General features: G+C 42.6%; 1 protein-coding gene across 1 annotated transcript in view; it reads right to left on the bottom strand.

The window, feature by feature from the left end:
• dpyda.1 (dihydropyrimidine dehydrogenase a, tandem duplicate 1) overlaps positions 1 to 17,730 on the bottom strand; it is a 184,511-nt gene that overhangs the window by 52,892 nt on the left and 113,889 nt on the right. The window contains exons 15-16 of the mRNA XM_061238784.1: positions 10,953 to 11,021; positions 5,118 to 5,201 (exon numbers count right to left, since the gene is read on the bottom strand). Coding sequence (XP_061094768.1) covers positions 5,118 to 5,201; positions 10,953 to 11,021 — 153 coding nt within the window. The remainder of the gene's footprint in view (positions 1 to 5,117; positions 5,202 to 10,952; positions 11,022 to 17,730) is intronic.

Here is a 17,730-nt window from a genome sequence, read left to right as displayed (position 1 = left end):
GAAGTGGGTATTTCCTCCTGAACAGCGAGGCAGAACGTTGACATCAGCTCCCATTTTAATTGTGATCTTTCCATTTAATCTAATGAATAATAAAACAGGATTTCCCAGCCAGTGCGCCGGTTTCCCAGCCCCTCTTATTTGGAAACAGGTTGCTGATTGCTAATTCAGTCGAGGCAAAGCACCCGCACCAAGCCAACTCTTGGAAGCGAATGAAAGCTCTCGGCGTTCAACGACTTGCGCACGTCCATCAAAAACGAAACACGGTTCTACGTCTTTCATATACAGAAAGACACAAAATAAATATTTGCAAAGCCACGTGCGCTCAGGGGTCCAACGTCACATTGCTTTTTTTATACATCCACTTATGTGTATCCTTTACGAGAGAGCTTTCAATGCAACAAAGAAAATATGAATCTAAATACTGTTCTATGGGAACTTGTCAATTTATAGGTTACAGTGCCTCCTGTCGTTTCTTTCACTTCTACAACTCTCTTTTTCTCTTTTTTGACATATGCAATAACTGTTGGCATGTCCCCCCCCTGAGCAATATTTTTTTTGCTCTCGTGTATAAAGAAGTGAGATTTACAGAGCCTTGGGGTCAGCTCCAGAGCCACACAGGGTAAAGGTTAGCGCTGTATAACATTTGATTTGAAACATGCGAGCTAAAATTGATTTGTATTAGGAGACTGTTGAAAATATTTGACTTTGAAATATACAAGATTTCTACCCTGGATATACGTATGCAGTCCGGCAGTGGTATTCAACATTCAAATTCTCTTAAAATTCTCAGCCATTTATTGACAGATAAGAAGTGCATGTTGTGTATCTTTGGAAGTGCACATAACTCACATGTAGGAAAAGCATATTCCTGTTTAAAATATGCCAAATGTATTCCAAAGGCAGGGAGGAGGACAAGAAAGGTTACTCCACTGGAGACCGTAAAATTCATTCTCAGGATTTTGAGAAGATATTCGATCTATGCACTTGTATAAGTGTCACCCATAGCAATTTGCCGTGATTTATTCAAGACTTAAAAAGAGGATAAACAAGACTGAAGAGCTGGATTCGACTGTTCCACTCCCATCTGTGTGGCTGAAAGGAGCAGTAATCTTAGCTCCCCACAGATGCTTAATGGTGCTGTTTATTTCTTTAGAGGTTGCACACTGTAAAATATTGGAAGTACAATGATAATAAAATAACAACTAATAAAATACATGACTTACTACTACTTACTACTACTACTCCTAACAACAACAATAGTAAAAATAAAAATATAATAATAATAACTAATCATCATCATCATCATCATCATCATCATAATTGGTCAAGAGTATAACTGGTTATATGTTTTAACAAATGTTGAAATGATATGATATGAAATACACTTGTTTCTGATGTGTTATACTGCAACTGTGACCTGACCGAAAGAGAGCATTGATGTAGAGAGCTTTTACAACATGCAGAGCTTTCACCATATCTAAATATAAAATGGAATTTTGGGTAGCTCTGGAGTGGTTCAGCTGAAACATTTCTATGCACTAAATTCAATACAGACACACAAAAAGTTAGCTTTATGAGGCAGTATTGGGACTGCTATAAGGAGAGGTTTTCTAAGGCACTCTAACATTCTCACCGTTTTGTTAAAATTAAGTTTCCTTACAGTATCTCAGTTGTACAGTGTGATTGTGTTACACAGTGAGTGAAGACATCCAGGCACACACACACACACACACACACACACACACACACCCATGCATACACAAAAGCGTGCAGACCCAGGCCTCCCCATCCCCCAGCTCATCCCCCAGTCATGGGAAATTGCATTATGACTGCGATAACGTAAGGTGGGGGTTGGGCAGTGTGGCCTTCAGCCAGGCAGCAGCAGTGGAAACAGATGCTGTTTGTAAGAACTTTGCGTGACCACAGAGGGGGCTCTCTCCCTCTGAGACACGGCCAGGATAGCCCCGCTGAAGGCCAGGGACCGGCCACCATTCAAGTCCAGGAAACAATGGGGTGGGACAGAGGCCCAGGCCAATCTCCACGCACGCGCTACTTAAGAACTCCCGCTCCGGAGAGAAGGGGTTAGCGGGGTTAGCGTGATTAGCGTGTTGGCCGACCTGGCAAGCCTTATACGAATCCCCCCCCCCGTGCGCGCGGGCGGTGGTTCGATCCCCTGTCACCACCTGACCTCTGACCCCGGCTCTATCTGTTGCCTCCTCAGCTTTCTCCCTGGCTACAAAAAACAAAACAAAAAAAATGGCAGACTGCCTACTCCTAATAAAAAAAAAATGTGACTCAAACAAAATGGCCACCTGGCAGTATGTTTAAGAACCTCACTCACCCGCTCACACCCGCACCCCCCGGGCCCTCGTTAGGGGGCACGCACGCGGTCAAACGCGAGCTAGCGGCTTACATCAGCGTGCCTCCCGGTGGGCATGTCCCCCCGTGCCCCGAGAGCCTCGAACCCCTTCATGGGCGAGCACACTCTAAAGGTTATTATTATCTCAATATTTTCCTTCTGCTTTTCCGCCAGCTGTAAAACGCAAACCCCCGAACTTTGAATTCGGAGCCTGCTGATCCAACACAAATATCCGGCGAGGGGCCACACGGCGAAGGGGGAGGTCTAGTATGTAATTAAAGGACGAGGGCCGGGATTCTGTTGGGATTATTATTATGATTTTTTTTCCTACTCTACAGCATGCTGTCACCGGAGGGCACGAGGCTCTAGGCCCGGGATTAGTTTTACCGTGGCTGAGCGGCAGAAACCCGTGTAACCACGGGCGGGGGTGCGCTGGGGTGAGGGCCGGAGAGAGACGGCGGGGAAAGCGTAGGTTACACCTGAAATTTTAATTCCGCGTCGCCAGGTCGCGGGGGGTTGGCGTTCTCGTCAGAGCGAGGCTCCGGCGGGTGATGGAGTAGCTTGTCGCCGGGACTTGTTTGGAGGACCGGAGATAGCTTTCGGACCTCTGTATTTCAGACTGTTTCGAAAATAAACAAAAGGGGTGAAATAAGAATTACACAGGCGCCGAAGGAGTAGCGAGAATCGACAGCTATGATTTCAGGTGTTAACATAAAACCGCTGAACGGTGAGCTGCAGTCGATACCCTGCGAAAAATCTCAAACTGCACTATACACCAAATTACAGATAACGGGCTACACAAAACAAATTCCTTCCGATGTATTAGAAAACAATTCAGTTTTAAAGTATAGTCATACGCGCCTATATAAAAATACTACCTAATGAAAATAAATTGTTTCTACTTGGAGGAGGGCCTTTTAGTATGGTGTACATTTACAAAACAAAATGTGTGGGCACAATGAACATCAGTATGCTATTTAGCAATGTTCCACTTATTTCCATATGGTCAAAGCTAATGTTTTCATAGCTGATGAGGAGAAGTGCCAAATGGTGTGATTAAACGATATTGCCTCTCTTTAGTTCACAGGGAGGTTGCCTGCCTGCAGGCCAGACACTTTGATTAGCTTTATGTCTTATAGCAGAAAATCTAAAGCACAGGATATAACTCCAGTCATTTACGGGCAGGCCAGGCAGAAACTAGCATTGTGTCCTGTTTAGAAGGGAGCCATTTTAGTCCCCAGACTATAATAAATAGTCAGAATAGTAAAATAGAAGATCATGCCTTTTTGCCACTTCAAGCTAGATAAAGCATTTAAGATGTGCCAGGACGCAGCATCACATCCTTTTCAAAAAACAGACGCCGCAATCCTCTTGCAAGTGAGTATATTTTTGAGAAAATGTCAGAAAAAGTTTTAAGCATCATTTGTCATTCCTTTCCTCACTCCAAAAAATATTATTGTAGCATCCACATATCTGGAGCAGGAGAATTATCTTAATGGGGTGCTGAATTCCAAACATGTTCTCTGCAGCTAGCCTCCACTGATAATTCCTTCTATTTCAGGAGTACATTTGCATCGAATATACTCAGAGGCCTGTATTTCCACATAGGAAATGCATCAGCATTACCATACTCTGCTAAACGATAGCAACCTGAGTGTGTTCTGTTTGGACCGTGCTACTGTTTAAAAGGCACTTTCATCCACTCACCCAGGAGCTGTAGTTTGCATTAATGACTTTGTTGTTTTAACAACCTGACACTTTATGTGGAAAACCAGAGCTGGTTTGTGCCATCTACTTGACCAATCCTACCTCAGCGGTAGTGTAACTACGACAAGCAATATCAAAATGTTTAAATGAAATTCACATTCAGAATACTGAATTAAACAAGCGTACAAATGCCGTAATTCAAATGCCTCCCACACCAACGTCCCTCATTCGAAATGGCACGCTGGCTTTGCACTGATTATTTTTAGTAAGCAGTAAACAAATGTCTATCTGTCAGGAAAAATACTCATGTTGGCAGCAAACTTTAACTGCACTGTCCAACTTGCTTATAGCAAAATTGCCCTTGAGTCCAATGACAACACTTACTCTTTACTTCTTATACATTTAACATCTACCGTTCAATGATCACGGGTGCATTTATAAAATATGTAACCACTGACTGAATTGTTTATGAAGACGCGCAAATGCCGCACAAAATTGTAAGAATACAAATGTCTCACATGAAAGACAATTGTTTACAAATAGCAAAGGAGATTATTTATGGATTATTAAATCCTGTTAATGCTTGAGTTAATGGGAAAAAAGGGAATTATTCAGACAATAAAAAACGGAATGCTCCACTGGAGTAGAAATCCGCTAATACATATTTTTCTGCTTTGAGCTCACTTTGAAATGCATTTCATTGACTGTCTCCGCACGTACTTCCGTACCACTCCACCACAGTTCAAGGAACAGTATAACTGCGCAACCGCGTATACTGCATACAGTATATAAACTCTCCTCTAGTCCATGTTTACTATAACATTATTTTTGAATATAAGGCTAAAATAAAAAGACTTCATATCATACTACTTTAAATAAATAAACTGTAAATTCAAAAACTGAATTCTAAGAGGTGAGATATAAAATGCAATAAGGGCCCTATCCTCCTGATGGCCAACATGTTTTATTGTGACATTTATCTGTGCTTGGTTGTTGGGGAAGTGCAGAGCACTGTATTGTAGTAAGTCAGACATTGGTGCGCTGGCCTTACCTGCCCACAGGCGAGCCCCATACCCCTTTCCCCCATTCCGTGGGGACAGGACAAATTTAGCTCCAAGGCATCCGCTTTGGAGGCCTGTAAAAAAAAGAAAGAATGCACAAAATTGTAAAATGATTTATACCTGTTTTTTTCCGTTTATTACTTAAAAAAAATAAAATAAATGTCAGAGAATGAATGAACAGTGTGAGCCTGTTAGGGTTACCCTCCATGTTTTGTATTCCACTGGGTATTGTCTGAGCCATGAAATCCAATTAATTCCCATGACACGCCCCATGTGTTCTCCCCATTCACTTATTGGGGCTAAAATAAACTTTAAAAAACCGCAAACAGATAACATCAATTCTATTTGTGTCTGCACACAGATTCTTTCTTAAACAACAGGAGATATCAAACAATACGGATGGTGTTGAACAGTATTGAGTTTCCCCCATGTTATTTTAAATGCCTTTCCCTCATATGTGAATGTATTCACTGTGGACATTGGACCCAGCGAATACATTTCAGAAAACAAGCGACGGCAACAGACAACAGCATGCCCGCAAATGGAAACATAAATAAATAATGAAATAAACTGATGACGGGGGGAGCGGGCGCGATTCTCGATCGAACCGATGAACTGCAGGCGAAGTCACCGCGACCGGTCTGAGCGCTGAGTCATGCATCTGCGCCGAGCCGTACCGACGAATAAAAATCCGAACAAGATAAAAAAAATAAAAAAGTCAGGCTAAAAATAGAGCAGGTAAATAAGTGCTCCACTTGGCTACCAAGAAGATGCTATATATACACACATGCTGGTGGAGTGGGGGGGGAGTTGAAAGTGTTTGAGCTGGAAAGGCATGTGACAGGCAATTACATTTCCGGGAGGGCTTTAAAATGCATCAGAAGAGGGATTTAAACAATTACAAAAGCTCTACAGACCTGCCAGAGAGAGTCCGGCCACAGATTTATGATTTTCCTCAAACTGACAGCCATTAGAGGGGAAAAGAATAATAAGCATTTTAGCCTTACAAACTGCAGAGGAGCAAGTGGCAGGATAAAGCCATTTATCTCAGTCAGCTTTAAGAGTGGTAGAGCTCGTGTCAAGCATGGATTAAGCACCAGATTTCACGGTCAATTAGGCCAATGCAGGTACAAAACGGACACAATGCACAGAGATCCCAGAGCCAATTATCAATAATGTTTAATTTCACCCTTCCTCGCTAAGTCCTTTATGGAGAAAGGGGGTTTCTCTCCGACCACATAAAAGGCGCACAGATGTAAAATTAAGTGCTATCACTCGGGATCGCAGTAAGGAGCTTTCTGACGCTACGTGAAGGATGGGGGGCCAAAGGCTGTTCGATAGTTATTACTGTCAGCTTAGTTTACAAAGAAAGAAAAGCACAGAAATGTGGGCCGGAGACCAGAGAAACAGGCGCACAGAGGTAGCCGTGTCCTTATTGTGAGAGTTAGTCTTTCTCCTACCCCTGTAGCCGCCAGCTGAGGCTCCAAGGGCTCATTGAAACCGCTGTAAACCTGTACATTACAATGCCATCAAAGCAGAAAGACATTTCAAGCATGAACGTTAAAACAAACTGTAGCATACACTGTACATAGTCGGCCCATAAATGATGGAGGACACCCGTTTTCGCCTGCGTGACTCCGAACACGCCTTTTATGAAGGCGCTCGTAAGCGCGGGAAATAAAAGGCCCGCCATCGCATTAATATTTATATACACCATACGCGGTCCTGGTATTCCTGGAGGAAACGATTGAGAAAGAAGTTGAAAACGCTGTGGGACGAATGAGAGTAAAGTCAGAGAAAGTGCTGCCCGACAGAGCCGGAGGCTTCAGCAGACATTTATCAAGCCGGACTTTGCCTTTGACATGGATTATCAGCTCCGAAAATAAATAAGTAAGTAAGTAAATACATACATAGATAAAGTTATATAACCCTGGAACCCTGGGATATGGTTCTTTGCATCAGCATTGGTCTGTCGGGCAATTTTATCGCCCAAGGGGAGGCCCTCTGAATGAACATCTCATATAGAACTGCAGCCATATGACTGTATTAGAAACAAGCATGCACTATTTTAGCGACACGTATTGTACAGTACAGTGCAGAGGGAGGTGTGGGTAGTGCTATACATCTCTGCAGTAGCTTAACCAATCGCATAAAGCCAAACGTATTTGCTTTTATGAACCGCACCAGCAAAGAACCAATATCTGCAGTTTGTTAGCCTTTGTCTGAGACAATAAAACATGATAATACGTCTGTAACAGCTCACAGCGGGCTGTGTGGGTTTGCACTAATTGTAGTTTGAATTATACGCCTTACTGCAGGGGCCAGGACCATTCTCAAGGTGGCCAAGGCAGGCCAAGCAGAGGCATGGAGGTAGGTTAGCTTTTGTGGTGCTTTAGTATCTGAAACCAGGGTGTTTCCCTTAACACAAAGCTTCCATAAATAAGCAGTGCAGCAAGAACACTGGACTGTATGGGTGCTTAAGTGTTACCATGAGAAATCTAAGATTAGACTAAATAAAACTGCTGTGATAACTTTAGGCCTGCTGTAGCTTATAGCAGTTACATGTGAGGTGAATGCCTGTTAAAAGCAGCTATCCAACTAGTGTGCTCCTCTGGGATCCACAGACAAAGTAGTGGGCAAGGAATAGACGGCACAGCCTCATTCTGTATATTGACGCACACCATTACCTAAAGCTGAATCCTTCATTTGTTCAAACAGGACGAGACCCGTTTTAGAACACGTTTTTGTTTTTTTTCGCCCAACTTAACTTGAGCGCAACACAAATTACACACGATTCAACCGCCGCCCGGCTTAACTCGAAGAAAGCAGGAAGCTAGCATGTCGGGAGCAATCGATAGCGTCTAGGGGCGGCGTGGTCGACGGCAAGGCCAGGCGTACACCTGCAGAAAATCCGACGGAACACGCAAATCCCCCGTTTCAAAGGGCTCCCTGCGGGCTGGCTCCCACCCGAGAGACGAAGGCCGAGCCCTCTGCCGGACGCGGAAGTTTAACACCGGGGCTTAATACACTGCAGCCACACCTCGCGCTTCAGACCGCCGCCGTTTACGGGTAACCGCAGAAAGGAGCTGATTGGATTTGATTGGACTGAAAGCGCTTTTTACGAGGAGCCGCATTAAAGCCCGGAGCAGAAGCTGAGGGACCGCATGTTGCTAGTGTCATAAACGGAAAATTAGGAATGATTAAAACGCAGCTTTCACGTTTTATTGGGGCTCCTGTTAATGCTCCTACAAGGCCTGATTGCAACATTTAGCACTTGTCAGTTTTTTTTCCCCAGTCATTTGCATGCCTTGTTATGGCAAGAGCCCCGCTTCGAGTGCTAACAATGCCCAAGAAAAAAGACGGGCAGCTGTGTTTTCATGCCACCACTTCCACGTGCGAGCGAGACGTCTGTGCACCATCACATCCGTTTCACACAGTCTTAACTGCGGAGACGCAGCGCAAAGACTGTTCTCACAAACCGCGTACAGAGCCGTGCATTTCAGCCTTGTGTTTTACTCGAGAATTCAGGCACACACCAACAGGGCTTTAGAACACCAAAATTAATCAATTAAAACTTTACAAAATGCGGCACTTAGCAGTCATAGCCTATGCTATGCGTGTATGACGTCATATTTTTCTCAAAGCCAACAGATTATTATTGTTCTTAGTTTTTTTTAGGTAAAAACATCTATACTAAAACAAACTCACGGAAATTAGTAGATGTTCTTCTTCACACTGATACTTCAGCAAAGGAAAAAAAATGTTTTTCGCAAAAGAAAAGCAGAAAAAACTACTTTTAAGTAACGTCCTTAGGCAGGGAACAATGTTAAGCGTTCCCTTACAGATTTCAAAGGAGGAATGAAAGGTTTTACGCTACATGAAAATGGAGTTTCCATGGCAACCGGCCTTTTATTTCCCCCGTTCTTGTGCAGGTAGTTGAAGACTGTGCCGCGGACGCGAGGCGACGACCAGTCAGAACCGCGGCGGGTCCGTCCGCGCGGCGCTAAACCAGCCTCTCCGAAACCAGCCTCTCCGTCCCCCCCCATCCTCCGCCGAGACTCCTTCCGGAAGCATCTGACCTGTCTCTGCCTGGTTTTACAAAGTAAATGAAATATTAAGCAGCCGAGCTGTAGAGAAGACGGCCCGGAGATCAGGGTCAGGGGCGGCGGTGTGGGGAAGTGGAGGAGGAGACGGAGCGCGGTTCTGCAGTTCAGTTAGGGACACGCGGAGTCTCTCCTGAGCTTGTGCATTTACGCCAGAATACAGCGTATCTCAGGTTATCATTTCATATGAGTGAGTGTGTGCGTGCATGTGTGTGTCTGTCTGTGAGTGTGTGTATGTGAACATGCGTGAGTGTGTGGGTGCGTGTGTGTGCATGTGTGTATGTCAGTATGCGTGAGTGTGTGGGTGTGTGTGTGGTTGTGTGTGCATGCATACGTGAGTGCGTGGGTGCGTGTGCGTGCGTGTGTTAAATTCCAATTTAACGAGGTACTAGAGAGTGGCAAATCAATAGGAGAATTAGTACATGGACGTAGAGACGTGTACTTTTCCGACATTTTCCGCAAATAATTAAGCATCGAAAGTCTAAAAGTATACTGTACAATTAATTCAAGGTCACAAGCCCACCTTTTAGAAACATCGGGTCTACTGTGGAGCAAGGAGACATAAATCGAACCCAAACAGCACATGTTTGCTGAAAGTACCTAGCAGGAAACGGTTAAGGCCGGGTAAACAATGGCAGTCACCAGGAGAGAGCCGAGTTTGGACAGCTCCCAGCTCACAGATGGAAGGACCTGAAGTTGTCTGGCCTAAAAAATCCCCCCATTACCTCCGCCCTTACATCCTAGCCTCACTCCAGCAGTGGCATCTGTCTCGTGCTTTCAACTGTTTGGCAGCACCCCACAACTCGGGCTTGGTAAACACTGAACTAAATGTTGCACTCTCAGTTTCCAGGATTACTTCCCAGTTTTTCGCCTTTTGAAGAATCTCAGTTTTACTGTAAAATCTCTCCATCTCTGAGTTTCTGAAAGCAGAGGAGTTCTGAGGTCTTTAAAGATCAGGAATGAGTGAAGCAATACATTTTATTAAGGCAAGCTGAATGAATATATTTTGCAGAAAATTATTTAATTATGGACAGTATTTATGTCTTTAGGGCAACTAAAATCATATTTATTCATTTAAAAAAACAAACCATATACCCTTTGACCAATTGTCACAATATTTTAACTTGGTTCAGGAAAACAGATTTTCACAGCAGAAACATAGGCTATGTAACGGAATGGAATCAAGTAAAGTCAGAATGTATTTTCCTACAGAAATATTCCCCCTCTGGCTACAAAATGTGATTTATTATAGTGTATGATAACAGTATGTATATCTCTGTGCCCCAAAGACTAAATTATTCTAAATGTTTTCACTAAATCAATGAGGCTTTAAACTAGGAATATCTATGTTTGGCTATATACAGAGACTCTACAAAGACACTGTTGACTAGCATCATTTCAACCACCAACCACATGTCTCTGAACGATTTCATGAACAGCTGGCCACAAACAAAACTGAAAAGGCTGGCTTGGTGGCCAGAAATGCACATTTACATCCGGAGCACATGGGAATTACTCTCTTTAAATAAAATATAATCAGAAAGCTATTTTAGTCTCGTATGGGTCACTTTGCTAAACAAGTGACAAAGATTGTTTTTTATATTTTTTAAAGATCAAATAACAAGCCGAGAAAGGCTATGCATTCAGAATAGGTAGTAAACCCACATGCAGTAGAAATAATAAATAATACATGCACAAATGTAGGGAAAATATTGAACAAACCTCTGCCATTTTGGCAAGTTCGGTCCAGTCCGCCTTGTTATAACTGCACATTATGCTGGCGATGAGAATCTGGGTGATGGGGAGAGAGAGAGAGAGAAGAAGAAGAAAAGGTAAATAACCATGACTGATTCACTGCATTTCACCTGATGGACTTAAACAAAAGAGTCAATTTTATCGCATACAAACGCTTCACAATCCAGGTCTTGTTTCAACACATTATAAAATGGATCTGAAAGCCATTATCTTGTCTTTAAAGGCGCCTGCCTCGTCCTTCCTCCCTCAAAGTCACAAAATCAATATTTATAATTTACAGGATCAAGACAAATCCACTGGCGCACAGGCATTATTAAAACAATAAAAACATTGGAGTGATGGTATTAGTTAAGAGCCCTTGCGGTATCCCTGGATAAGACTGTGTTATTCTCTTTTTTTTTTCTCTCTCTCTTTCTCCTACAGACGCAATAATCTGGCTATAAAACAAGAAATATAAAAGGTGCTTCTTGTTATTACACTTCAGTTTTAAGTAATCGCAAAGCTAAACGGGCGATACACAGACGTAGATGCACAGCGTGCACGACAGTCGCCCAGGACCAGTTGTCTTTTGCCAAAGGTCCACACGCTGTATTATCAACACATATTAGCAGGCAGATGTTTGATGTTAACACTATCTAGTTTGATTTTGACACCAGTTTGATGGCTGCACAAAGAAGACCCGTTTGGAAATGCACTTGTATGAGCAGCCATAACCACAGCCTGCATACATTTCCTGTCTCTTTGGAGGGAAGCCTAGGCATCCATGTCATGTCTGATTTTGAATCACAATATACATCCATCCTATATGGATCGATCACCTGCGTTTTACAGGGATACTGGTCCATCAAACACATTTTTCCCGAAGACCGTTCACGTACAGTACTGTGTATTTACTATTTAATGGTTGGGGATTTGTGGATAAGCATGCTGCATTCATATAATTTCAAATAATCTTTTTAAAATCGATATAAGAAATTGTCTGAAAGATTCCTCTCAAATCTGTATTTGTTTTGACAGGGTTCAGGGTTATTTGATGTGTGTTTTTTGTCACAAAAGGAACATGAATTCAAGAGACCTATTTTGCACCCTATATAATTAAGGCATCTTACTTAAGTGGCGCAGTCATACAGTTTATGAACTTGTGATATAAAAACACGTAATACTTAACATATACTACATAATGCCTGCTATAACAGACAGCATTAAAACAAAGGAAACCACAGCCAATTTCTGGTGGAAGGTATAAAGTAAGGCAGTTGGAGTTGTTTGCTATGAGATAGGATTAACTGTATTTGGATTTTATAATACCTGTCAAATAAAGTACGGCACACAATCGAGAGCTGCAGACGTCGACAGGCAATCAATTGAGAGGAACTAATTACTGAAATTATTAAGATGCTAAATTTCCATTGAACCAAGAGTAAACTCTTAGAAAAAATGGTTCCAAAAGGAACCCTGTGATTGCATAGAAGAACCCAATCTAGTCAAAGGGTCTTTGTCAGGCAAAATGGTTCTTCACATAAAAGTGTTCACACTTCACACATATAATGGCGAGTTCCATAAAGAACTGAGCAGGGTTACAAGCCAAATAACTGTAGGATAAAGAGTGTAGGATAAAGACTTGGGTATGGAAACAGCTGTTACAAACGTAGAGAAAGGAACTGGCTTGATTCAAAAAAAGTGGGTGATCATAAAGTGGCATTCAAGCGTCCTTGAGGGGCTGGCTTTCGACTGATTCAACCCGTTCAGTGCTTTTGGTTCGGCCCTGTTGCCTGCTGCCATGCCACCATGTATGGTCATGACCCTGGAGGGCCATGGAAAGGTGGAAGATGCCAGGCAAATAAACTACACCAGGGGTTCCCGAACTGTTGGTCGGGACCCCATGTTGGGTTGCTCGATTTAAGAATGGGGTGGCCTGAAAATTTCTCAAAAGATAACATTTTATATTTGTTTCTATTTAATATGTGATGTGTAATGTAATATGTGAATACAGGCCACCACATGTTTAACATTACAACAACCCAACTATAATAAAGAAATGAGGCAGGAGAGGTTGCGGTATATTTCTAGTATAGTTGTGGCTGAAGGGTGTTGTTAGGTACAGGATGTGTGTGGGCGGGTGTAAGTTTGTGAACATTCGTTTGGGGTCACATCACAAAAATGTTTGGGAACCACTGAACTACACTAAACAAGTAAGCCTGCAGTATGGTGAAGTTGACCCAAACAACAAACCCACACACAAACGCAACAGACATACGCACACGCACACGTCTGCACAATAACACATTAGTGCGCATAGACCCCCACACATCACCGATGGTATGTGTTCTAGGTCTGGATATTTTTGAGGTACGGCCTGCTAAGCTGCTATCAACATGCCAGCTGCCCCTACCCAACTATGTGTGTCATTTAAAGCAGGCATTTTACATTTCTGCAGAATGCAGACACCAGTGTCTGCTGCAAATCATAGGGATAGGATATCAATGGACTCCCAGTTGCCAGGGGCAACCTACATTTTGCATCAGCCCCCCTTAAATTTCAAAATGATTTGAGTGCCAACCTCAATTTAACTACACCCATAACGAGCACCGGCTACAGTGTAACTTTCACAACAGACCGTACCTGTAAATCTTAGGTAGTGAATGATTACCTCATTTTAATATAGTGAAGTATAACTTCATTATTAACACTAAGACCATGCTGAAAGCGTACAGGGCTCCAGCCAGCTACTGAGCAATGAGAAAATGTTGCACAAATGAAAAAAAAAAAGCTATGGCAATCCTTGTTCTTCGAACCATTCTTATTAGCAGAAAATCAATGCCTTTGATCAAAACATCCTTGCTGAAAAGTCCTGTGGACACAGTACCATTAGGTTTTAATTCCTCACTGAGGGAGAATGGTGGTGCATGTAGTTCAAACTCCTTAACAAGCAACCCTTCTGAAAAGCAAGGCAATGTGATATTTATGTGGGTAAGAGACCTCTGCCTTTAACAGCCCTTCTACACCAAAGAGGCACTTTCCTCTGGGTTTCTGCATTACACTACATTTTCAGTCCTAAGGTTGATCTGGTGCATCCTGCATCCGATTTCAGCCCCGATTCTACACGATTCACCCCCAAAATATCATGATCTACACGACTGAGGCAATCACTGTCATCTTAAATGAATTGCCACAGGTGAGATATCCATTGGGAGCCGTATAAGTCGGATTTTGATTGTCAAAGGTAATGAAATGCTCAAAGGGGAATCTCTTTACATTACACTCCATATCAACGCATAAATTGCTCTTTTATGAGATTTCCAGAGAGAGAGAGAGAAGGCCCATTGTGGTAATCTAAGCCTGCTGGATGAGGAGCTTTTTTAACAGATTACATTAGCTTCACTCAGTGCTGGTTTCACACACACATAGGTTAAGCTTAGTCCTGGACTAATTTGAATTTTGTATGTAGAATCCCTATTCGAAGTAGAATTGCATCTAAGACTAGGCTTAATCAGTGACTGAGAAAAAGTCCCTAATTGTGCTTTTTTTCTAAAGCAAAATTGCTATCAGTGTACAGATGGGATTCACAGTTGTCAACTAGATACAGGGCAGCCTGTAGCCTCATGGCTAAGGTTGGTGGTTAAAGCCCCGGAGTAGCCACCATAAGATCCGCACAGCTGTTGGGCCCTTGAGCAAGGCCCTTAACCCCGCATTGGTCCTCATTTATTCTCCTGGCTGCAAAGGCAGAAATACAGAGAAACGGAGGTCTTGCTAAGTCATGCCCCTCTCAAATGCCTTTTTTTGCATCGCAGGCAGTGAAGTTCACAGGGGACTCCCTGATCAAACTAGCCAAGTAACATGGCAGAGACTAGTCCGGCCACGAGTTGCCATAGAGGTCTAGCCTGCTAGCAACAGTTATAGCAATCCCATAGCAGTTTATTGTGGTTGTGCAAGCTGTACAGACTCTAGTTCACATTTTCAGCGATAAAAACAGCTCTTTTTTAAGCTTGGGTGCATTTTCATACAGTTGCAAAGTTGCAGTTGAATATCTTAACAGCTGTAAGCAGCAATTAATGGGGCCAAGCACTCACAGCCACCAGCACTCACTATCAAATTTAAGTCCTTAATTTGTGCTGATTGTAGATTTTATGTTTGCATCTCTGCTTCGACGCCAAATATGCTGATGCTGTATCTCACCAAGAAGTTCAATTTGGTCTCATCTGACCACAGTACATTCATTCAATCATAATTTAAATGAGAAAATGAGACAAAAATGGAATGTTTTAGATAGAGCATCAGCATGTCAAGAGCATTGGGATAAAAACAGATTCATCAAAAAAATTGTGAAATATAGTCATTGATGTTTTGGGGCTCTTTTTGTGGGCTCTACCACAAGGCTTGGCTGTAGGTGGACTTTCCATCAAGACAATGACCCAAAACATACTTAAAAATCAACACAGAAATGGTTCTGTGACAACAAAATCTATGTTCTGCAATGGCCATCTCAGGCGCCGGACCTAAATCCAATTGAAAACCTGTGGGCTGAACTGAAGAGGGCAGTTGACAAGCGCAAAACCCAAGAATGTGATCTTGCAAGGATTTGCATAGAGGAATGGTTCACAATCTCTCCGAATGTGTCCTTTAACCTTAGCATAACAGAAAAAGACTCCATGCTGTTACCCTTGCCAGAGTTAGATGTAACAAGTACTAAACCAGGGGTGCCGATAATTATGAAAACTTGATTTTGTTTAAATCTTTTTTATTATTAATCCCAATTCCATTGAAAGTACAGTATGTTGGTATTCTGAGTTTATCTCAATAACTATATTGTTTATTTGATTATTCTTTGAGCATTGCCAGTCTATATACAGTAAACGCAACAGCCTGAGATCCCTCCCTCTCACACTGGCTTCCATAATAACAAAGCATTCTTCCAAAATGCGGGTCCATAATGCAATGCATAGAGTAAATAGAGTAAATACTTATCTTCAGACCACCTGTAATTTACTGTAAGCGGGAATCCAGAGGGGCAATAAGGAAAGTTCATGTATGAAAATATGCTGCTTATTACGGGCCAACAGTGAACGTCCAATCCTGTTCGTTCAAGGAGTTAACCATTGTAAACCCTGTCATGTCTCTGGGAAGCACAGGAATTATCTTGTTATCAATTTAATAATGGAGCGCTGAAGTAAGTGATGCTGTCCACCAACACCCAGAACACAGCATCTCCAGGGAAATTCACCACCTGGAAACTGTCAATCTGAGCAGATATGGGAATATTAAAAAATTGGGGACAAAGAACCCCCCCTTCCATAAATCTATTCTCTTGGTGCTGTGTAATGAGAAAAAATCTGAAGGACGATAAATACAATTACTGCAATATGGATGACAGCCATGACCTACATAGCCTAGAATGTGTGTGTGTGTGTGTGTGTGTGTATGTGTGTGTATGTATGTACGCATGTTATATCATATACATTTGGTATATATAAAATGTTTGGGACTATGCATAAAAACACTGTAATTCCAACATGGATCACCCATTATGCTTGTAAATTCCCTCAATTTTAAGCCTACACTTTAACCTTGTGCTCATTGTTTCATTTCAAATTCTATGTGATGGAGTAAAGAGCCAAAACAACACACACACACATACACACACATACACACACACCCACACGCGCACACACACAGTCATGAATACCTTTAACAAGCAAGAACCTGACCTTCAAATGTTTGTGTAGCAGTATTTGAAATGAGCTTGGCTCAGTTTCCTACTGACAGGGCTGTGAGCGGTGAGGACAGCTCTCTCCAGGCAACTCAAGTGTGCTGAATAACACGGCACCCTGACCCCGCAGCTCGCCTTGTGTTGACAAAGGTAATAATGGGAATCATCGGTCGCAGCGCACCCCCTGCACTAGCCCCGCTGCTGTTCGACAGCCCAGAGCAGCTAGCGCGGCTAGCGCCTTTGTGTCCGAGCGAGACGCATTTGAAAATCCCATTCACTCAAAAAACCTTGGTGCTGCGCTTTGTTCCTGCTAAGCTATATCTGTAGAAGAGGCTCGGAAGGGCTTTTTTCGTGTTTGTGCCGATTTCTGAAGCTGAGGAAGAGGGAATTAAATGAAATGTTTCTGCTAAGCTAGTACAGTTCACTGCTTTTGTAATTCTTTTTAATGGTGGCATTTGTGACATCGATAAATCATTTTTTTTTGTTTCAGTTCAGACACACACACACATACGCGTACACATGAATAAGAAGAGTGACATTCTTTATCATTTTCAGAACCTTTTATGAGGAAAATGGTAGGGGGAAAATGATGAGCAGTAAAAGTGTTGACGGACATGTCATGAATGCATTGATCTCTTTTGAAACATATGGGCCATTAAGAAAAACAAAACAGGCCACAGTGTGCAGAGCAACAGGAGGAAAGAAATAGGCTGTAATTTCTCCTCTGGTTTGCTGTATAATGAATGTTCACATTCATTATACAGCCAGTCACATATCCTAAAAGGGACTGGTTTCTATAGCTACAAGTGCAGACATGAAATCGAGAGCCCTCTAATAATTAGTATACATATTCTTCAGAAATGCAGTGATGGTTTGTTGACCTGTCCATGGTCTAATTGCTGCCTTTCGCCCAATGTCTGCTGGGATAGGCTCCAACCCCCCATGACCCAGACCAGGACTAAGACGTTTCGAAAATGGATGGATGGATTCTGGGACTGAGTATCCAATCTTGCTCACTGACTTTAACCCTTAGGCAGT

This window comes from Conger conger, chromosome 4, assembly GCF_963514075.1.
Source record: "Conger conger chromosome 4, fConCon1.1, whole genome shotgun sequence".
NCBI lineage: Eukaryota > Metazoa > Chordata > Actinopteri > Anguilliformes > Congridae > Conger > Conger conger.
The sequence above is the reverse complement of the archived record's forward strand: the minus strand, read 5'-3'. Positions and strand labels throughout refer to the sequence as shown.